Raw genomic sequence first — 24,771 nt, 5'->3', positions numbered from 1 at the left:
TTTGTTAGCTTTAAAGTATTTCACAGGGGACTCAAGCGTCACAGCATCACACATGTGTTGCTCACAGCTGGCAGCCATTATGAATACTGAACATGCTGTTGCATTGCTCCAGTACTGCCAACAGTTTTCTTGGATCAATCTTCAACGTCGCACATATTATGCGAACTTATCAGCAATGGACTGAACTCGAACAAAGCTTACTAAGTACGCAGTGCAATAAGATATCAGTATCATATTAAATTATTATTATTTTGCTACATACACCATTGAGAACAATAACTATTCATAGCCATCTACGTATGAAATATAAGAGTTGGTAACGAACCCGAATAATATACAACCTGTGATATATTTTCCGTATTTATACAGGGCAAACATTTTTAATTCGTCAAATCACTTCACCAGAATATCTAACCGAACTGAACGAAGCTCCTGACTTCAGGAACAAGTAACAAACCTAGGGAACTATTTGGCGCTGCAGAAGCCTTTTCACCGACCAGAAGTCTGGCTAACATCAAAGGGACCACTAAGGTCTTGAGTTGACTCTCAGTATAGACTCATCAGAGCCGGATGTGTCAGACATCTAATTTTTTTATCTGATTTTTTATATGCTCTATTGGTGGAAAAATATCTAATTCCCTCCATGAGAACTTAGAATTTCCATTCGGAATTGCTAGGCGTGCATTCATTCCATTGTGGAGTTTTATCTCCCTTATCCAGTTATCAGACCGTGCCTCTTAAATAGGCTTCTGATAAGTTCACCTGCATACACACTAGACTCACCAGAGCGGGATGTGTCAGACCTAAGACGAAACGCTGGTTAATAGAGCAAACGCCTGAAAAGCCAGAAATCTAATTTTTTATCTGAATCATATATAGGCTATTAGTATGATGGGGTTGCCACTCCCAAAGTAAAAAGCTCAAAATAAAATGGTTTCCTAAAATCTGTAGGCAACTAATACTTGTAACGCTGTACAAGTACATACGTTGATATTTTGAAACATTTTCTAAACCTGGAATGTGGTGAGAGCTCATATTTTCCACCGGTTGTTTGCGCTACCGTTTTTTCAACCAGCTGTACCAACTCCACTGGCACAAATGTTTTAGAAAAACCAATGGTTTTGGGGTTGTCATCAAACACTACTTGGCTCCCAGAGTCTGTCACAGTTACTTCAAAGTCTGGTGGAGAAAAATCATCCGTACGGCACGAAAATAGTGATGAAATAGCTTTAGAACTCGCCATGTTTTTCTTCTTTCATTTAGAAGGAGGCTCTGTTTCTACCTCACTTAAAATATTTTCAGCACTCTCTGCATCACTCTCACTTTCAAAATCGCTTAACAATTCATTGAAATCATCATCTTCATCATCACTTTCCGCTGTGGTTAACCCATTGAGCTCTGCATATTTGTTGGATTGAAACTGCATTGGCGCTGGGATTATTTTGGAGGAAATATAGTGTCGCTTCATATCATGAGAAATTTCTTACTTACGAGACGATTAAAGATTTAAATATACACGAAAACAAAAGGCTTTCATATCACAAACTGCGGAACAAGGAATACTGTAAAACATTTTATTAGCATCACGGGATCATGTTCAGTCCGCCTGCTGAGCTGTAACACAGTCTTCTCTTTGCACTTCCTCTTCGATTTCCCCATCTATTTGTTCTGCAGGAGCGGTGCTCACACTAGTACTAATATTGCTACTAATTTCACTGAAAAAATTCATTCCTCATCATTATTACGTCCCAAAAGGGGTTATATATCGGTAAGTATCAGTTCTATACTGGTAGCCATCTTGTTTACAAGCGAATCTCAAAGCTAGAGATAGCCCACTTCAAACTAATATTACCAAGCACACTATCGATATATATTAGCAAAGAGCATATAACATTGCAAAGAAAGAGTCCCTACACAAATCACAAATGCAACTCACTCTGCCATCTCTTGAGGAAAAGTTGAATTACGTAGTAAAATGAGACAACAGAACAGTTCCGTGGTCCGGCGTTTGGTCCACCGAGACGAAGCATGGAACGGTTCCATGGCTCGGGCCCAATGAGTTAATAACTGAAAGATTCTTTGAACCAAAATAACATCACCGTAAGACCAACTGTAGCTTGTTGTTCCGCCATGTTTGTTTATATCACAGATGAATTCCGCAGATGTCTACATAAAGCTCTGTAATTTACTTCCCGAAGCTATAAGCCATGATCAATTAGTTCTACATAATGCCCAACAGATGGCAGAACATGCCAGAGATCGAATCGGCACTCGAGAGTGAACTCGGAAAATCAAATAAATTAAAGTTCTCATGCATCTATAGACGGGCGTAGCACTCATCGCGTTAAGCATCTCTCCAATTGCTATAGGTTTTAAGAGATGAAGGGGTATTATAATTTTATCTAGCAGGAATTCTTTAATGTTACACAGAAGGCAATAACATGGAGTCGCCGCATTTAAATTCTCTAAAACAGTGACCTCGGAGGCTCAGGTTCAATTCCTGGTAGTGCCAGAGATTTAAGAATGGCAGGAGGGCTAGTATGTAGTTAAAATGGTACATGCAACTCGCCTCCACTGGCGGTGTGTGCCTGAATAAAGCTGCACCACTTTGGGACGAAAAAAGGAACACAAGAATAACAATCAGCTTACTTTGCAACTGAGGTCAGCTGTCAATTTTTAAAATCTTACTTCAGCAATAATTTTATTTTTTATATTAATATAATATATATTTATATATAAGTTATTAATATTAATATATTAATTTAATTTAAATAATTTTACTTCAGTAGAAATTATACTTCAGCAGCCTGGACGTTGACTAAGCAAAACCAAAGTAAGGTACAAGCAGCTGAATGGAGGTTCTTGAGGAGCATACAGGGAAAGACAAGACAAGACGAGATAGAATATGAAATGAGGAAATAAAGAGAAGCGTGGAAGTGTGTAAACTTCAAGAAGAGATTCTTGGACACATGATGAGAATGCCAGGAGAGAGAATACCAAAGAGAACATTCATGGATACAGAGACTGGAAGGAGGACTAAGGGAAGGCCTAGAATGGTATGGAGGAGCTCTGTCGTGGACTGTATTGCAAATAGAGGAGTCGACAGCAATAAAGTACTAGAAGAGGAATGGTGGAAAGATCGACTAAGGTGGAGGGCTTTGGTACACTACTACCCAGAGAGAATGTGAACAAAGACAAAGAATGTATTTTGAAAATAAAAAAAGCCCTTTTAATCAATTATACTAAGAAATTAGTTATAATCAAGATATTAAATGCGTACTTACTTGAATGTTGGCATAAAAATGTTTGTCATTGAAAATACAGCCTATCTTTGAATATGGATAGGCGAGGTTTTCAGTAGGAGGGTCATCAGATGTGCCAGTAGGGTTTACATGTGAATACCGTGCACCTGAAAACGGAAGGAAAAAGAAATCTTAGAATTATTTCTTTAATAATTAATATTTGATAACTGTAAGTTTGAAATTATAAATCTGACAAATGTCCATGGCTTTCAAAAGTACTTGTCACGTAATGCTGTACACTAAAAGGCAAATATTGCCGCCCTACTCTCTCACTGCTGCCAACTTTACAAGTTACTAAATAAAATCAGAAGCAATAACCATCAACAAACTAACCTCAATGTAAGTATCAATAATAGAGGTTCCCTTACCCAAGTAAATTAGATCAATCGAGATATTCATAATTAACTGGTTTTTCAAGCTGAGTGAAGAATTAAAGAAATACACACTCTCTCTCACCCTCACTTATTTTATTTATTTATTTATTTATTTTGATATACGCATTGCTATAACCGTGTTCTTCGGTGTTTGCCTTGGGTAAATAATTCAGCTCCCTTCTTGAAATTTGCTATTACTTGCCAGACTGAAGAGAAACCATACTGTAATAATACAGACAAGCAAATATATTACATGTACATACGCCGTAAGTCAATAAGAATACACAAAGCGTAAGTCTGCACACCGTACCGAAGTCGTGACAAGAAAAAGATTAGGTTATGTTGATAATGAAATTTCCTTCCATTTCAACTGAACTGATCTTTATAGAGGAGGTAACATTGCTTTCCTTTTCAAAGTAGTTATTGCTGATTTTTCTTGCTTCTTAGACATCCTAATTGAATTCTATAAGTAAGTATTGGACGAAATAAGACTGTAATTAATAAGCTGCTGCGTTCGTCATTTCACACCAAGAAAAAGAAAACCTATAACCAGTTTTCCAGTCAATGACCGGCTCAGGAAAGGAATGAATGAAGCCCTCATCTTGTGGCGAGGATAGGAATTGTGCCGGCTGCTGAAGCCTGTCGCACTCCTCTGATTAATGACTGACAGATGAAATGAAATGATAGTGGAGTGTGTTGCTAGAATGAAAGATGACAGGGAAAACCGGAGTCATCATCACCATCTTCATTTCCCGTTTCGAGCATCCCGGGTCATGTTGTGAATCAAGGACCTCCATCGCTACCTGTCTCTCCACCACTCTTCTCCCTTTTTAAGTACAACTTCTGGTTTTCCTCTCCTCTTCTCTATGCACTCCCACCTCTTTCAGGGTCTTCCTCAGGGTCTCTTTCCTGTTAACTTCTCTGAAAAAGTTTTAACCGGAGTATCCGGAGAAAAACCTGTTCCGCCTTTGCTTGGTCCAGCACAAATCTCACATGGAGTGACTGGGATTTGAACCACGGAACCCAGTGGTGAGAGGCCGATGCGCTGCCATCTGAGCCACGGAGATTCGTCATTTCACATCAACTATGCTTATTAAATGCATTATTCGAACATGCCACAATTCTATTTACCTGGCATTACCCAAACAATTAAAATACCACAGAAAAAAAAAAAAAAATGCTTTAATTATACTAGCAAATGTAACACTAGTGTTTTTAACAATACACAGTGGCAATACATAATTTTTGCAAATTACAAAATAAACCATTGCTGTATAGTGGCAATGAGCCAGGTTAACTGTAAGACATCGTATCGGCAAGTAAGGCTGCTAAACTGTATGGTTAGCGGCACTGAATTGAACCTAACAGAAAGTAACTAAAACCTTTGATATTAACAGGGGAGAAAGAGTATAGAGTTACGTGCCAGGGAGTGTAACTAAATCTTACAGAATCAGTAGTAACAAAATACATGTAACTTTTACAGAAATGCTCTGATTTCACTCACTAAATATCGGGTGCCACATACTGATGTATGAGGTGGCCTTTCAAAACATAATTGAGCTTCAAAACTACCATGTAAATATGAAATCATAGCAATTGCCAGTATGAGGTGCAGTATAGCATTACATTTCCTATGTAATCAGCCATTTACCCATACTTATCGAGTGTATGAGGTGCGATTGTTATGTCCCAGCACTGCATCAAAATTTGTTTCCGATTCAAACCGAGGAAAACGTTTTCGGAGACACACAGTGGCGTCTTTGGAGGAACCAAAGAAAGTGAGATAGATCAGTTCAAACATGTTAGTACAGTACTGTTGAAAATCGTTTTTGATGTCAATGGTGCTGTGCACCATGAATTCCTACCTGAGGGTCAGACGGTGAACTGTTGGTACTATCTCAGTCTTTTGAGACGTTTGAGAAAAAATGTCATTGGATAAACAATTCCCTCTACCGAGCAAGTGGCCATGCAGTTAGGGACGCGCAACCTAATGCATTATAATACACGGAAATCATTCTACATTAAGTTTGGACTGTAGAAAAGGAGACTGAACTTATCAGTGAAATGAGTTTTGCAGTTCGTGGGCCACGCATGCAGTCATGCAGAAACACAATGCTGGAGCTCAGTAGGTTATGTCTTTTTGTTGTTGTTGTTGTTGTTGTTGTTGTTCAGCTATATAAAAAAAATCTGCACAAAAGTGAACAACAAGGGTGTCACTGTTCTATAAATTTGGAAGCAAAGAGGAAAATAATTGCTGTGTCTCATTCATAATACCTGTAGTGCTCTCCCAGAAGATGACACTGCTCTTCTGGCCACCCACAGTCAATACCCACATCCAAGGATGGGGGCCATTGGTGCCGGTACACACGTAGGCATCCATACCAAAGCCCAGCAATAAGCTGCACAGCAGGAAGGCATGATGCTCCACGGTCTAGAACACAAAAAAAGATCTGTTAGCACTAATTCTCATACCGGGCGGGTTGGCTGTGTGGTTAGGGGCGCGCGACTGTGAGCTTACATCCGGGAGATAGTGGGTTCGAATCCCACTGTTGGCAGCCCTGAAGATGGTTTTCCGTGGTTTCCCATTTTTACACCAGGCAAATGCTGAGGCTGTATCTTAATTAAGGCCATGGCCGCCGCTTCCTTCCCACTCCTAGGCCTTACCTATCCCATCGTCGCCATAAGACCTATCTGTGTCTGTGCGACATAAAGCCACTAGCAAAAAAAAAAAAAAGAGCACTTCTGGATCATCTTACAGCCTTCGGTGCCTACTGCAGAGTCACTGACAGAGAGAACGAGCACATGGTATTGTATGTTCTTCACATTTAATATCTCTCCACAATTTCAAGGTTTTGTCTGTGTATTTTTATAAATTCCTTTCCCTTACCTTTCTCCTCTAGTCGACATCATTATCTTACTCTTTTCCACGCTGATTTTCATTCCATAATTTTCAATAATCTCACTCAATATGTAGAGTTGCCCTCGTACTTCCACTCTGCTTGCTCCCCACACCACAATCATAAACATCTAATGTCCTTCCCAATCTGATCCATCCACATTCGTCTCGGTCTTCCAACTGGTCTCTTTCCCTTAACTTCTCTTTCCAATTCCCTTCTTCCTTTCCGTTCCTTTCCCAGTCTTTTTACATGTCCGAACCATCTCAGTCTTGCTTTCTGCATCTTTTTTACTAACGGTTCTATATTTAGCTGTTCTCTGATTTTAATATTTAGAATTTTATCTCCTCTTGTCTTGTTAACTGATGTTCTTAAAAATGTCATTTCTTCTGGTTGGATCTTATCATCTTGTCATATTAGTTACCAGCGTTTCTAGTTCGTATATTACAATTGGGATGAAATACTGTTTATATCATGTATCATCTAAAAACAGCATTCCCTTCAGCTCCCTGTCTCTATAATTTACCTTTGTCTCCTTCAAAACTTTGTCCACTTTAATTTTAATTATTATCAAAAGTGAAATTCACCTCCCATCTAAATACACACAACAAAAATCAATACATATATACATGCCGTATTTACGCAAATAATACCCGCATATTAAAAAAAAAAAAATTGAGGCACGAAATTGGGGTGCAAGTTTTATCTGAGTCGTCGTTGGCATTTTTCTGTTTCAACTGTGTCTACAGTAACAAGGTAAAGCCCTTTTTCATTTTCAATAATTTCTGTCTGTATGTACGTACGCACATCACAAGAAAATGGCTGAAGAGAATTTAATGAACATCAGTATGTTAAGTCGGGGAATAAAGAGCTACAATCTGGGCTGTAAATAATTTTATTCATGCTGAGTGAAATGGTAGTTTAGTGAAAGGCCTTAAATTTAATTCTCAAATAATTAAGCACACCTGCCAACTTTTAGAAATCAAAAATAGGAAGTTTTTTTCATTCTTGGATTTCATCGCGTACATTGTGCCGCAGTCTGGATTTCTCTGCATCATAAATTTTCTAATATTACTGGTACATAACACACTGGTTTATCATAACATTCCAGCTATTATATACCTACTCTGAGGCACTGATTAGAATGAGCAGTGTGTACATTTAACGGAATAATGGCAGAGGATTGTTTGGGGCTGTCTGCAGTCTGGTCATTCCAGCACTGGAACTTTTGGACTGTTGTCATTTAATCTTCTTATGCTAATTTTAAGGACACTTTCCCTCAAAGCATTGATACTTTGTCAATATATGAATTTTTCACCTAAACAGTGTTATGTGGCTGAAGATGTTAATAATATACTTAACCAATAAGTTGCCTTAAGCAACTAATGTATCGACAAGGTGGAAAATACCTAGTTGTGAAGCATAGTACTGCTCGTTAAAAGTGAGGAAACGTGCCGTTTTTCATTTGATTGAATATTTTGTATGATAACATTGCTTTATTTGCTACATTCCTACTGACGTTACTATAATGACCTATGTTCACTTCAGTTGGGAAAACTGAAAAGACAGTCTTTCTGAGAATTCCGTAGTGAAGCACGGAAATATCAGTTAATTATATCTTAACCCTTGAACCAGCAGTTGAAATAGCTCTAACCGGTGGGTGTGCACACTACATTTGCAGTGCCTGATGTATGTCACTGACAGATGTATTATTCACAGAATATGCATATATAATACAACGAAACATTCAGCATGAACTGGACTATTTGAAAAGTGGTTTGTGTTTACCCCTCAATGTAACATTTTTTAAATTTTCCGACCCTTTAAATGCCCCCCCTCAAAAAATAAAATATATATCTTTACTTACACATGAAATATAAATTACTGATCAGTTTTTCTGAAACTTTTTAACATACACATTTTGTAGATAAATTAATTCCAATGATAGGCATACAAATTTTAAGTGAATAGTGTTAATATTTTAGGAATTATTCAATAAAGAGTACGGTAGTTGATAGAGCTCTAACCGTTGGGTGTTCATAACCTACCTCAGGTGGCACAACACTTATCGATTCTGTTGCAGTAGGCCTTGAATTTACGGATGCATTTAATTCTATTACAATATCTTCATCATTTAAATCCAAAAATGTAGCCATCGTGTGTGCATAACACACAGTAAACAATGAAAGCAGGTCACAACAAAATCAACACGGGTTTCAAAGCTGTACAAATTGCGACCTTCATTTATTTCAGAGATATCACACATAAATGGATGTACATAAGACCAAAACATTCCACATTCCAAGGAGAAAACATGCCTGATGAATGCTGCCATCCAACAGATATACAGTGGAACCTTGGATTGCGAGCATAATTCGTTCCGGCAACGTGCTTGTAATCCAAAGCGCTCGTATATCAAAGCAAGTTTTCCCATAAGAAACAAAATGCAGATGATTCGTCCATAACACAAAAATATATTTATTCTCATACCATTACTAAAACAAAATATAATGCAAATTAAAGTGCACTTTTCCTTACAATAGAATCGTTGGTATGAGGAAGACGAGAGATGACATGAGAAGAGTTACTGTGTAGCACGAATTTCACTAACGGAATCACTGCTATCTGTTGGCTCACTGGATTTGTTATCGTTTTCTATTCGTGCAACTTGAACGAGGAACCTATCCAATGACTGTTGTTTCTGCCTCTGTTTGAGGAGATCACAAAAATGTGACATTGCATTGTCGCTGAACTGATTTAATCGCTCGCACTGCTACAGCCTTATTCGGGTGGTGTTTTTCTACAAAATTTTGCACCGTTTCCCACATTTTGCACTTTTCCCAACTCTGTTGAAGTGAGAGATTCCACTGACTTTTCCTCCTCCTTTTCCTCGGACGAGATCTCCATAACCTCCTCCTGTTGTTCGCGATGCATGTCCATCAGTTCGTTGGTAGTCAGTTCCTGGCTATGTTCTTCCACCAGCTCTTGAATATCCACGTCATTCACCTCCAACCCCATAGACTTCCCTAAGGACACAATTTCATCCACAATCGGTGGCTCATTGTCACCAACAATCCTCTCAAAGAACAGTCAGGCCACAGCTTTCCCCAAGCGGAAGTGAGTTCTCTTGGTGAATCCATCCCAGAGCTTATTAATGATCTTCAGGCAGTTCACGATGGAGAAATAATTTCTTCCAAACTCTCAGAGGGTAAGGTTTGTTTCTTCAGTCACTTCGAAGCATTGGTGAAATAGTGCTTTGGTGTATAGCTTCTTGAATTCTAAATGACTTACTGATCCACAGGCTGGAGTAGTGAAGTAGTGTTGGGAGGCAGGAACTTAACCTTAACGAACTTGACTTCCTCCAGTAAGTCGTCGTCAAGGCCTCAAGGCCTAGGATGAGCAGAAGCATTTTCCATAAACAGCAAGACTTTGAGCAGCAGATTATTTTCTGAAAGGTATTTCTTCACTACAGGACCAAAGACCTCGTTCATAAATTCAACCAACGAACAGGGGAGGGGAAATCGTAGGCACACGTGACACTCGCATTGCGGAACCTCACTCGCTTACCAAGTTACAATTTATTTAAAATGTTTGCTCATCTTGCAAAACACTCTTAGACCAAGTTACTCGTATTCCAAGGTTTCACTGTTTTCACAACTTCTTCTAGCTGTATTTACTGGTAAAGTATACCTGACGATCTATCGTCAGCGGCGGTTGAGATAGGCGCACACCTGTTGATCTATCGTCAGCTACCGGTTCGAGGGTTAAGAAAGCATACTTGTGAGGGAATTGTTCAATACAATCTTTTTTTTTTTTTTTGAACAAAAGTACCTCGTACTAAACACAAAAGAAGTTCAGTACAATCCTCAACAATGTAAAGTTCGGACCATGTAATGTTTTTTCATTCATGTAAGAGCTATCGATAAGATGCCTGGTAAATTACTGTTTGACTGCCTCCATAATTTACATCACAATACGCAGCTAGTGTTTATAGGAGCAGTGGATAGCTACCCTGCCCCCCCACTGAGCATTCCATGATGTTACAAACCACCTCAAGCTTCAGTGCTATAGAGTGTAGCTCTTGTTACCTGATGTGGACCGTAAATGCCTTTCTTTGTCTTGTATGTCAACGGGATCTCAATTCTTGATTGTTAACCCTAGAACTGCTGCAGATTCACCCAATGATGATGCTTGTTGTTTAAAAGGGCCTAACATCTAGGTCATCGCCCCTATTGGTACGAAGTGAGACAAAATGTAATGACAATTTAAAATTCCAAAATTCATCCAATGACCAGAAATGAAAACTTGATGAAGAATGAATGGATGAATACAAATTTAAAATAATAAGCGGATCCAACTTGCAATATTAAAATTAAAAATGATTCCAAAATAAACCCACTGACTAGAATTCAAAAAAGACGACAATGAGCAACGATAGTTGCCTCTTACAACAGGCAGGGGATACTGTGGGTGTATATTTCATCTGTGTCCACCACCCACAGGGGGTCAAAGAGAGAGAGACAGAGAGAGACAGAAAAGGAAGGGATCCGACACTTCGAAAAAAGAAGTACCGGACAAAGAAAGGCAAGGGGCGCGAAAGGCGTGAAAATGAAAGACTCCCTAGCCATTGAATTCTGTAATACTATCGGGATCAGAAAAGAACAAGAGTTAACTGAGGGAGGTCGGACAGGATAGATGAAAGGGAGGAGCCTGGCACAAGTACGCGGAAGCAATGCCAGGACTCAGCTAAGAACCCCGTGGTCGCTAACCCATGATCCCAAATGTGGGACCCCGTTTAGTCGCCTCTGACGAAGGGCAGGGGATACCGTAGTTGTACTCTTCGTCTGCATCCCCCACCCACAGGGGGTAGGTTTATCTGTCAAATGCTGCAGTTATTTCCCTCAATATTTTATATGCACCACGAAAATAAAAGCATGCCTGTAATCATATGTTATTCCTAATAAATAAATATTGCTCTAAGAAAAGAATTTCTGATAGATAATTTATTTCTGAAACACTGTATTCTGAAACACATAAGTATGTTCTTACATATTACTCCACAGTTCTCCACTTTTCATGTCGAATGCTTAGTAAAGCACAATTTTTTATCAAAACAAATTTTTAGTTCTTTTCAAATAATGGTAGCTGCATTATGGGGAAGCAAGTTCATAGGCCATGGTTGATGAATGGCAAATGGTACATCTTGACCTGGATAATTACTTTCTTGCAGTTCTATGTCAGTCCAGTTCACACTTACCCCTTCACTGGTTTCTTCAAATGTTGATGTACTGCCAGTAATAAAATCACCTGCACACACTTGAACATCATTCCAGTTATTCCCATTACTTCCGAGGCATCTTGTACTTTGCTGTCACTTTCATTTATTTCAAGAATAATATTCTCATCAGATTTAGCTCAATAATTACTGTCACCACCAGTACCATCACTAAGATCTTCTAAAATCAAGCGCTCTATTCCAGAATCGTCAATAAAACGGACTGCCATCTTGATTCTAAGAACATATGAAAGTAGTTTCACTTCTGCAACTAAATAAACTTCTCCAGACCGTTGCTTGTTTTTCAAAGCCTTTCGGAAGTGAAGAAAACAGTATCAGTTTTCAGCTGGTATCTGTATTAGTGCCATCTGGTGCCCAATTATAAACCTACAGTGAAAGAAAGACACAGGAAGACTGTCCGCAGTTCTAGGATTAATGTTGTCAACTGTCATTAGAAAAGAGTACCACTGTGCTGGGACTTGAGGTAAGAAATGATAAAAGTGTATATAAACGTTACAACTCACCCCTCTCTTCAAGACTAAGAATGTGTGAGGGTTCCACCACTCCTCCATGAAAGGAAGTTCCATGATAGCCTGATCCTCCAACTCAATGAGGGAAACAAACCAAGCTGCTTCTCGGGGAGTCTCCAGAATAGGTCTGCCCACTTCCAGAGGTCTCACATAATGGAAAACAGACCTGTGGGACATTATTCCATGCCAAATCAAATGAAAATCCAAACACACTTTCCACTATATGTCCACTTTGGAAAAGATTTTTCCTCACATGAATAATTAACAGTAATAACAGAATATTAGTGCAATAATATCAATAGAAATTGCTGAAGGGTATGGACAGTCTGGGAGAAGGAGTTCAGGATAAATGAAAAATCAAAAACAAAAGTAATGGAGTGCAGTTGAACGATGTCAGGCGATACTGCAAGTTCCGTTTTTTTAAATTTGCTTTACGTCTCACTGACTCAGGATAGGTCTTATGGCGACGGTGGGATGGGAGAAGGCTAGGAGTGGGAAGGAAACGGCCCCAGCATTTACCTGGTGTGAAAATGGGAAAACATGGAAAACCATCTTCAGGGCTGCTGACAGTGGGATCCGAACCCACTATCTCTCGGATGCAAGCTCACAGCTGCGCACCCCTAACCGCACGGCCAACTCGCCCGGTCGTTCCGTATTGACGGTTATCACTTTTTTATTTATAAAGTATTATACTGTTCTCCTTTTCAATTTAAAAAATATATATTTTGGATGAGATGTCTAAACATGTTTCAGCCTATCTAAAGGCCATCTTCAGAAAAAGGTGGAATATTACATATAAAGTAAAACCTCAATGCATCGCTTTTCAAAGAGAAGGCGGAAAATGACTACAGATGCCGGAAAACGATAAATACGGGCAACAAAAACATAGGGGGGAAAACAAAATAATAAAATACAGGTAATGTATTTAGACTTTTTTTTTGCTAGTGGCTTTACGTCGCACATATACAGATGGGTCTTATGGCAACGATGGGATAGGAAAGGCCTAGTAGTTGGAAGGAAGCGACCGCGACCTTAATTACGGTACAGCCCCATCATTTGCCTAGTGCGAAAATGGGAAACCATGGAAACCACCTTCAGGGCTGCCGACAGTGGGATTCAAACCCACTATCTCCCGGATGCAAGCTCACAGCTGTGCGCCCCTAACTGCACGGCCAACTCGCCTGGTATTAGAAAATTTTTAGTTATATAAATGTATTATTACAAAAACAACAACAATGGTGTGCGTCCTCCAGAGCCGGGTGCAGGTCTTTTGAATTGTCGCGATAGGCGATCTACGTGCATATGAAAATGCGGCCCTACCTACGATGAATTTTAATGTTTAATTCGACACACAAACAGCCCAATAGACAAACAGCCCAATAGAGTTGGTCCGTTACTGGACATTGTAAATTTTACGGACAAACTATACTGGATTATAAATTTACTCATTTGGAACAAATATTTCAGGTTCCCTAAGGGAACCAACATCTTTATCATACAAACAGCCCTCGAACCAATGGAACTAACCAAGAAAAGTTAAAATTCTCGACACAATCGAGACCCCTTGAAACAAAAGCCAACACGCGCTAACCATTTAGCTCAGACTATAACATAATGTCGTGCGCGAGTGGTGTCTGGAGTAACGTGCAATCACACGAGAGCACTATTCCTCATGTCAGAAACCCGTATGGCATTCCAAATGCCCCAGTGTTTATGAACGAGCACTAGAATACTAGAACATCTTGTTCGTGATAATAACACTAAAATTGTTTATCTGTCTGACATTACTGTTAATGCCCTCAGTAGATCAGTGGTAGAGATACCGGGTTCAAACCCGGCAGAGGTTGTCAGATTTTTGAAGGGCGTACGATGTCAGCCTTAGAAGCCCAAGAGAGATTCAGTTTATTTTGCGTATATTTTTCTTACGTATGATCAATCAACGCGGGAAAATTGTGGCCGAGGACCAATACTTTTTCGACGATTGATGCGATACAATGATAGTTCGAGGAACGATAGATGCAGGGAAAACGACAGTTCCGGGAATGATGCATCGAGTTTCTACTGTATATCCAAACAAATAAAAACACTGAAAAATGCGTGGAATTAAAAGACAATGATCATAATTAACAAATTAAAAACATGTGAATGTTGAGGTAGAAAAATCCTCTGGTCTAAAAGCTCTGCTGGTTAACATAAAACTTGCTAAGCCTTTTAAATTGGAAATCTGTGTTGTGCAATGTAGTGTGACCGTCAATAAGGGGATAATGAGTGCACATCATTCGTTAGAAGGCTGTCGTGTCGAGTGGTACGACCTTGTCGGTCTCGTGTCCCTATTGACACTAAACCTGTTTCACATTTCCACTTTTAAAAGGATTAGCAAGTTTTATGTTAACCAGGAGAGTTTTTAGATGAGAGGGACCTCAACATTCACACGTTTTTAATATGTTAATTATGATCATTGTCTTTTAATTCTACACATCTTTCAGTGTTTATTTGTTTGCATATACACACTATACAGAATATTTTAGCTTCTACTGAAGATGGCCTTTGGATAGGCTGAAACATGTCTCGACATTATCCCATCCAATATAGATGGTTTTTTATATTGGAAAGGATGACAGTGTAAGACTGTTTTATTTGTGAAGTGAAGTCAGGCGATGTAGGAAATATTAGATTAGAAAATTAAGTATTAAAGGAAGTAGACTAATATTGATACTTGGGTAGTAAAATAACAACAACGATGGCAGAAGTAAGGACATAAAATGCAGACTATCACAAGCAAGGAAGGCCTTTCTTAAGAAAATATATTTGCTCACTTTGAACACTTGATATAGGAATTAGAAAGATTTTTTTTTTCCTTTTCCTTAGACTTTCGTCTGGAGCATGGCACTGTATGGAATTGAAATATGAACGATAACTAGCTCAGAAAGGAAGACAATAGAAGCTTTCAGTACAAAAGAATGCTGAAGGTGTGATGGTTGGATCGAATCACAAATGAAGAGACATTGAATTGAATTGGTGAGACGACTACGATTTGGAAAAATTTCAGAATTTGTAACTTTCACTTTGACTTATATGATAGAAACCAATCGAGGGATGTTCCACCATTCAACACTTTATAATATGCAATATTCATTAAATGAAGATCGGTTTCGATTCCCCTCGAATTATCATCAGTTCAAAGTAAATAAATCAAAAGGGTATTAACACAGATTCAACATGAAATGTGCCTTAAAGCACACTTAAAATGGTTGATATGAATTGTACGTAAAAAACTAAAATTTAAAGAACTTCCTAGGGACGAGGTCACAAATAATTGGAGTGAGTTTGCACAATGTTGAGCAGAGTTTTAAAATAACATATAAAAAGCTTCAATCGAAACCTGTCTTTGTGTTGAACGTCTGCAAAATTTTACAAGAAGAAAAGATAGAATGACAGTACACATCTTAAGACGCCCAGGACTTGTTCAGTTAGTTTTTGAGGGAAGTGTAGATGATAAGAACAGTAGGAGTAGACCAAAGTATGAATATGACAAACAGATTAGAATAGATGTGGGAGTTACATAGAAATGTAAAATGGGTGGCATGGAGGGCTGTATTAAACCCAGTCCTTGGACAGATGACCCAACAACATCCTCAGTTTTAATTTTTAAACCAACAATTTCTTATAATTTGTTACAATTTCCCTATTTCCTTAAACAGGATCATGAAATTTGACTAAGAAGTTTTATTTACCTTTATAACGACATAATGGATACCATTCATAAGCCTCTTCCACTCTCCTCTGTTCATGAATGTTCTGTTCTTTATACCATCATCCATTGTCCTTCCCCTAGCAGCAAGATCATTCTTAACCAGTCTTGCAAGAAGGCATCTTCCTTCTACCTCACTTTCTATTTGCACTCAGGCTGTTCTCGTAGGCTCCATCCTCATCCCGAGCCCAAACAACCGTGCTCTGGACATTCCGAGTCTGTCTATTCTCAGAGTCAACTCAAGTTCGAAGTGATCCATTTGATGACATATATGTTATATAAAAGCCACTTACATTCCCCGTCAGATTCAGGGGGAAAACCAAGATGGAGAAGGGGAAAAAGAGGAATTGTTCACACACGGAATAATATTTTCCTCAGTTCTCCGAGTTGATTACCTTCAAAACATCAAATGCTTAGGACACCGACTATAGCAGCGATGTCTTAATCCCAGCTTCATAACTCACCTCCTCATTCATTAACTTGTCCAACCTGGTCTTCTGGAGAGTGGATCTCAGGAACTTCATCTCTGATGTCTAAAGTCTTAACGAGTCTCTCTTTGCAGAGCTGCATGTTTTTTAGAGCATATGTCAAAATCGGTATGAAGCAGCTTTAGAACACTGCCAATTCTGCCCTCTTTGGAATCTTAGAACCCCCAAAGAAGAGTCCCATTTGTTGGTAGAAGAGGGAGCTCTTTCGCAGCCTGTTGGTGACCTCTCTTGGGCTAATTTTCATCTGGAAACTATAGGCTGTCAAGGTAGGTGAAATTGTCAAAGCTCTCCAACTAGGGGTCTGTTAGTTTGATGCTCACTGGTTGCCAATCTCTCTTCAGTGTCATCACCACTATCTTTGTCTTGCTCATCTTGAGGTTGAAGTCCTGAAACTTGGCCTTTCAAGTGCCAAGTTCTCTGTTTTTCTCCAAATTATGATGTCATTAGCAAAAGCTGTTAAATTTTTCCATTAAAAAAATTATTTAAATCAGTTATATTCATCTGGCCATTCACTTTAAAAAAAAAAGTCACCATGTGACACTGTCTCTATGATACAAAAATGTGACATGTTCTAATTAACAAGTTATAAATGAGTAAACAAAGAAGCCTCCGTGGCTCAGGTGGCAGCGCGCTGGCCTCTCACAGCTGGATACCGTGGTTCAAATCCCGGTCACTCCACGTGAGATTTGTGCTGGACAAAGCGGAGGCGGGACAGGTTTTTCTCCGGGTACTGCGGTTTTCCCTGTGATCTTTCATTCCAGCAACACTCTCCATTAACATTTCATTTCATCTGTCAGTCATTTATCATTGCCCCAGAGAAGTGCTACAGGCTTCGGCAGCCGGCACATTTCCTATACTCGCCGTTAGATGGGGGCTTCATTCATTCCATTCCTGACCCGGTAGAATGACTGGAAACAGGCTGTCGATTTTCAAATGAGTAAAAAAAAAAAAAAAATTTAAAAGTGGACTATTATCCAAGTAGTGAGAAAATTTAAACTGATACCCCAGTTCATTTCTATTACTTACAACTACATGAAGTATAAGTCTACTAATATTTGCTTTCTCCACACAATTCAATGTTTATAACCTCTACCGATGTGATTTCCAGCTCTTTAAAAAAGTAGTATCATATGCGTCTTTTTAAAAATGTTTACATCACTTTGTATTTTACAAATATTTGAGAAATATTAATAAATTAGGAAGTGGTTCACATATACCAATACTTGTAGTAACAAACTGTATTTGTATACAGTAAATTTCCTACTCGAGACGTTTAATAATAGGGAATTTGACACTTTTCTGTGAATTCTGTAAAACTCTGGTTAATACTCTATGGAGAAATGTTGTACCTTATCGAGGAGTTTTCATCTTGACAGAATATCTTGATAAACCTCTGCTTGTGAGACGGCCTCATGCTGAGGAATTCTGCCCACCAGTCCTTGGTATAGGCTAAGAACACCATATGCTGTTCCATGTACTGAGCATCTTCTATCTTCAGATAAGGTACCACAGCAATGGGTTCAGGAAGAGCAGGTATCAGCGTAAAATGTAGTTGCAGGTTCCCTAGCGACGTCTTGCTTTCCGCACCTGGAACAAAGTTGTGAGAAGGAGAAAATGTGGATTTCAGTTGGTATGAATTCTACAGGAAGAGGCCGTGAAAAGTTACTGGCACCCTAGCTGGTGCTGTCACGCAGAACGCTTGCTCTGTTCCTGAGTGGCGGAGATAGAGTGCAGTCAGGCTGTACAATGAGTGGGGTTAGCAATAAGGGTATGAAGAGAATGTTTTAGTGTTTGGGACCACGGTTCCTAAACTGGAACACTTTTACAATTGGGTACCATTTCATTATCAGATGTGCCAACTTTCATGAGTAAAAAATCAGGAGATTTCTTGTTGCGGCACATCCCCATATTACAATGAAAAAACTTTTAATGTCCACCTATTCAATACAATAATACCCCATATGTTATGACACATCATTAATTATGTAACTTTGAAGAATATTTAACACATACTACTCGATTATGTAATTTTTCTTATTAATTAATCAATTTATAAATATTGCATGTATTTAATAAATACTGAAATACTCCATATATCTGAGCTTTAGAACACATGACTCTTCACTGCAAATGCCTTAGGCCTCTTCATAAATTTCTGAAGTAGATTTATGCTCAAAGCACTAACCTTGTTGAACGTCTTCAAAGGTTTTATTTTTTCAATAATTCTTTTTTCGGGAAGCTTTCATCTAAATTGAGTTTCCGTCCTTGAAAATATGCTAAAAAATAGTTTCACATTCGGCATTGCTACATGGAAATGATAAAATTAAAAGCATTACGTTGGATATTCTGTCATATTTAAGAATACCACCAGCTGATTGCATCAGTCTTGCCAGTGCCTACTGAACATCAGAATATTATCTGTAGCTACTTAAATAATGAGAAAATGCCTGGGATTAAAAAAAAAATTAAAAAAAAAAAAAAAAAAAAAAAACAACCCAGGAATACTAAATCTGTTCTCAAAATCGGGAGGTAAGTCTCTGCAATCAGGAGAGAGGGAGGAAGCACTAAAAACAGGGAGTTTCCTGCTTAAATCGGGAGAGTTGCCACGTCTGCATTATTAATCAAAACAGGTGGGATTGGTACCACTGATATATTCACTGTAACCATATTGTAAGGAACGTCATACATCAATGAGGCAGATTACACTTGTACCATAAGTTTTTCCAGGACAATGGCATCTAGAGAAAAATAAGTAGAACAGGCCATGACAAATGTTTTTAAATCTAGCACTTGAACCTAGGAGCCAGGCAATATTTCTAGTACTCGCATTGTTAACATACTGGCATCTACCCTCCTGAAAAATAATACATACTGGTAACTGCAATAGGTATTGTGATTTTACAGTTTTGCATACTAAAACAGATTACTAAAAAATATAAAGAAATTTATGAAACTTGTGAACTGTGACATGTAAATAGCAAAGTGAATATTAAAACTTTTTACAATTAATTTATTTCAAACTACCTATTCAATACTTTACAGTCTTTAAGACTTAGAATGATTATATAAGGTTGTAATGGTACATGTTTCACCTGTCATCGCAGGCATCATCAGCCATAAATTCTATATCTAAGTCAGAGCTCTGAAGTGGATGTTATATTACAACTATTTTTAAAAACTAATTGTTTACAATGATTTACATTGATGTATAAGGACATTATAGTCATATTTGGATTGAATTGGTTAATCCTGTTTGAAAGTTCTACTGAGATATCATATAATATGTTCGCATCTAATGGAGATAATATAAAATAATATCAACACTCAATGTTGATACTGGGTTGACAATTGAAGTCAAATGGGAATCAAAATATTTACATGGAATTTTTCAGTATATATAAGAAATCAATACGTTCAGCTTAAAATGATTTGAGGATTAGTTAAAATCTTCAATAGATTAATATCTTTTCTTTATTGAATGAGAGTCTTTATTAATAATATTCAAAGTGAAGATGCTGGTTACATGGCAAGTATAGCTAGTAGAGGATGCTTGACCAAGTCTCATTCACATAACAAATTCTTCTCTTCAAATATGCACATATGCTGCCTAGGTCATGAAGCTTATGAAGTTATCATCCGTGTAAGTCTGAAGAGAAGTTCAACTGGATTCTTAGGTGTAAATGAAACGGCTTGTAATGCGTGTTCAAGTCTGTGGAATAAAACGAAAAAGTGTGTGAATTGCTATATTGGAATTGTTCATTAGTGGGAGCCTGTAAACCCTAGAGGGCGCATCCCCAGGTGGCGGATAGGGGGATGTCTCCCAGATATGGGTGCTAGAAGCGAAATGAAATACCTTCCGCGGACCAACAGGCAGGTAGCGTCCGATCCATAGTGGGCGGCTGCACCAAGCGTCTGTTCTCCATGTTAGGAGCGGCTGTATTCATACAGGGGAAGGCAACGGGAAACCACCCCAGTGACAATATTCCCAGGAAGTTACTATGGAGAGAAAGAATAAATCAAAGGCCCCTAGTCCCGGGCAGCCCTTAAGTGGGCATGCTAAGAATCTCCCGGTTTAACATAATTAAAAATCAACTACGTATAGCTACATGGAACGTTAGAAATTTATATGCAGCTGGAAAGCTGGACAATATGATTCAAGAAGCCAGGCGATTGAAAATGAACATCTTAGGAATCAGTGAGCTACGCTGGCCAGGTTCTGGATTGTGTCGCCATGCACATGGCACACACTGCTACTCTGGCAGGGACCCGCAAGACCGCAATCACTGGAATGGAGTAGGTGTGTTCGTTTCGGCGAACTATGTCAGATATGTCAAAAACTTCATACCAATCTCTGACCGTATAATGCTGTTACAGATGCAGAGTCAGCCCTTTAATGTAAGCATTATACAAGAATATGCTCCAACAGCAGACACAAAACATGACGACGACGTTGATGAGTTCTATGATATGCTGAATAAGGTGTGTAAAAAACTCAACAGCACTGACCTAATAATAATATCAGGAGATTTCAATGCCAAAATTGGACAAGGTAGAAGGTCTGACTTAGTGAGAGAGTATGGATTGGGTTCAGCTAACCAAAGAGGAGACAGTCTATTCCAATTCTGCCAAGAGCAAGATCTAGTTGTTTGTAACACTTGGTTCAAACTTCATAAACGGCGCCTCTACACATGGATTTCACCACTAGAAAAGGAAACAGGAAGACCAATCAGGAATCAGATTGATTATATTCTGGTTAACAAAGGATTTAGAAATATTGTCAAACGAGCAACAACCTATCCTGGAGCAGATACTGGGTCCGACCATGTGCCATTAGTGGCAGATATCAGATTGAAATTGAAAACCACCACATCAAAGCAAGTGTCTAGCAAGTTTGATGTTACCAAATTGCGAGATGGTACAATTAAAAAGGCAGTAATACAAGACCTGAACAACAAAATGCAAACCAACAATAGCAACAACAATGACAACAGTACAGAATATCAATGGAAAATATTACACGATACACTGTTAAAAGTCTGTAAGGATCATCTTACATCAACAAGGCAAAAGAAGCAGTGATGGATGACTGATGAAATACTTGATCTAATGGAACGGAGAAGACAAGAAAAGGGCAGAGAAGACAGCTACCGACAGGCACAAAGGGAGATTAAGAAGAAAATCAGATTAGCCAAGGAAAGATGGATGACAATGAACTGTGAAGAAATAGAAGAACTAAATAATGACCATGATGGTTTCAAGTTTTACTTTCTTGTATAAGAGATAGCTGGGCTGTACAGAAAACAGACGCCAATGACTCTCTTTGATGACACCAGCAAACCCATCCTAGATGAACAAAAAATCATACAGATCTGGACAGAATACATAAACGAATTGTTTAGTGATGACAGAGGTGAAATTGTGTACTTACACAGTGCAAATGGTCCAAAAATAACAAAAGAAGAAGTATTACATTTCCTCACAATATCACCTAATGGTAAAGCAGTAGGTCCAGACCAGATACCAGCTGAGGTTCTAAAACTAATAACTGAAGAGAATGTTGACCAAATTGCTAAACTTTTCAATACAACTTATGATACTGGAAAAATCCCAGAGGACTGGTTGCAATCGACATTCATTGCAATACCTAAAAAGTCTCATCCAAAGAAATGCAGCGACCACCGTCTCCTAAGTCTGGTGAGTCATATGCCAAAAGCATTCTTACGTATAATACACGCACACATTAGAACGAAGTGCGAAATACACTTGGATGACAACCAAATGGGTTTCAGAAATGCCTTTGGCACACGAGAAGCCTTATTCAGCGTCAATGTCCTGCTCCAAAAATGCCGCCAACTACACAAAGATGTATTTGCATGTTTCATTGACTATGAGAAAGCTTTTGAGAGAGTGAAACATGAAAAACTGATAGAGATTCTCCAACAAAAACATCTTGATGGAAAAGACATACGCACCATACAGAATCTCTACTGGGGCCAACAAGCACCAGTCAAAATCAACCAAACCAAAACATCAGATGTGAAAATCAGAAGGGAGTTATGCCAAGGTTGTATACTCTTGCCACTCCTTTTTAATATCTATTCTGACATCATTTTTAACGAAGCTTTGCATGATGTTGAACTGGGTGTGAAAGTAGATGGTGTTATGATCAATAATATTAGATATGCAGATGACACTCTGATTCTGTGCAACACTATAGAAGGCCTTCAAGAACTCCTGAACAGAATCCATGTCAAAGGTTTACAGTATGGTCTCAATATAAAGGTAGCAAAAACTAAGTTAATGGTATTTAGCAGAAATAGTAATGCAAATGTCACCTTGTCATTAAACAACCGTAAAATAGAACAAGTCCACCAGTTCAAGTACCTCGGCAGCATAATAACAGACAGTATGGATCCAGATAAGGAAATCAGATGCAGAATTGAGAACACTAGAGCTGCATTTCGCAGGATGAGCTCTTTGTTCTGTAATAATCATCTGAATCTGAAGCTCAGACAGAGATTAATGAAGTGCTACATCTGGTCAGTACTGTTATATGGAGCAGAAACATGGACATTAAAAGCCACAAGTATCAAACGACTTGCCGCCTTTGAAATGTGGTTGCACAGAAGAATGTTTAGAATACCCTGGACAGATATGATAAACGATGAAGTCCTAAGGAGAGCTAGGACGAAGCAGGAGCTAATAACAACTATAAAAGTTCGCAAAATAGCTTATCTAGGCTACATATGAAGAGGAAACAAATATGGCCTCATAAAACACATTCTCCAGGGTAAAATAGAGGGCAAACGGCGAGTTGGCAGACAGAGATAACATGGTTACACAACATCAAGCAGTGGACCAGTATTGAGACAACTGAGAGACTCTTAGAAGACAGAAAAACTTCCTCCAGAGGAATCGTCGACATCTGGGCAACCGGATATGGCACTTGGGGAATAAGAAGAAGAAGAAGAAGGAATTAATCTTCTTAACACTTACCCATTTAGACTTTAGGAGAGATGTCTGGCAGTGTTGCTTGTGTGAGGTGGTCTGACAGTCGCTTTACCTGTACTCCTCGTATTGTAGGGATGTGTCATTGTTGAAAATCAAATTTGTTTTAAGTTCTAGCAATTATAATATCGAGAAAATTAATTGAATTATGGTCCTCGTCCTCTTTAGTGAACTTGATACAGTTGTCTAAGGCTGTTTAAATAGGTTAGTATGTTTTCACTATTGTTATAACTTTTGTCGATTACTGCTAACGTGTCATCGACAGCATAGCCAAAGACATAATCCATTAATGTATTTTTATTATTTTACTATTTTCGAGGTTATCCATGTAAATTTTGGCGAGTATTCCCAAGATGGGGTCTCCCATGGCTAGACCTTACTGTTTGTATATCGTCCTCTTTCAACTGCCAATATAAAGAAGGAAATAAATACCATAAAAGAAATAGCCAGCTTCAATGGATACAATCCCTCAATCATACATAAAATAATTAGCAAAGTGAAATTAACCACAAACCTCTCCCCAATAGAAACAAGCAAATCAACGTACGCAACCTTTACCTATACCAATCCGATCATACATCAAATTGCCAACCCTTTAAAGAAACATGAAATTAAAATAGCCTTAAAGACCCAAAACTCAAATCAAAAGTTGTTCTTCAACCACAACACAATAAATTCTGACAACAATAAATACTTAGGTTCTGGCATTTATAGACTTAAATGCACTGAGTGCAACAGTTTGTATATCGGTCAAACCGGAAGAAGTTTTACAACCAGATATGCTGAACATTTCAATGTCCAGAAACATAACAAACACTCAGCAATGAGTAATCACATGAAGGAGACAGGACATAGCTTCATCACAATTGAACAAGATCTTCAAATTTTAAAAAGAACAGAAAAAGGCAGGCTCATGACCGAGTTTGAGAATTTGTACATTTTCTTGGACCAAAAATACAACATAAATAAAAACATAAATGATCCAATAGACTATAAAACCTCTCTATATGATCAAATAATAATTTTGTTTAATAAGTTAAATCTTCAAGACAAAAAATTCTTTGACGTTTTTAAGACAATATCAATAAGCACCCCCACTAAGCCGATAAACATATCGCGCCCCTCTGGCAGGGACCCACAAGACCACAG

At 38.4% G+C, this 24,771-nt stretch overlaps 1 protein-coding gene across 3 annotated transcripts in view; it reads right to left on the bottom strand.

Moving 5' to 3' along the window:
• The window catches only part of LOC136884670 (centrosomal protein of 76 kDa), a 71,852-nt gene that overhangs the window by 34,419 nt on the left and 12,662 nt on the right, over window positions 1-24,771 (bottom strand). For all 3 annotated transcript variants that reach the window (XM_067156925.2, XM_067156926.2, XM_067156927.2), the window contains exons 3-6: window positions 17,964-18,201; window positions 12,370-12,541; window positions 5,951-6,107; window positions 3,285-3,409 (exon numbers count right to left, since the gene is read on the bottom strand). In XM_067156925.2, coding sequence (XP_067013026.2) covers window positions 3,285-3,409; window positions 5,951-6,107; window positions 12,370-12,541; window positions 17,964-18,201 — 692 coding nt within the window. The remainder of the gene's footprint in view (window positions 1-3,284; window positions 3,410-5,950; window positions 6,108-12,369; window positions 12,542-17,963; window positions 18,202-24,771) is intronic.

The sequence above is a fragment of the Anabrus simplex genome, chromosome 13, assembly GCF_040414725.1.
Source record: "Anabrus simplex isolate iqAnaSimp1 chromosome 13, ASM4041472v1, whole genome shotgun sequence".
Classification (NCBI taxonomy): domain Eukaryota; kingdom Metazoa; phylum Arthropoda; class Insecta; order Orthoptera; family Tettigoniidae; genus Anabrus; species Anabrus simplex.
Note: the sequence above shows the minus strand (reverse complement) of the source record. Positions and strands in the feature narration are given on the sequence as shown.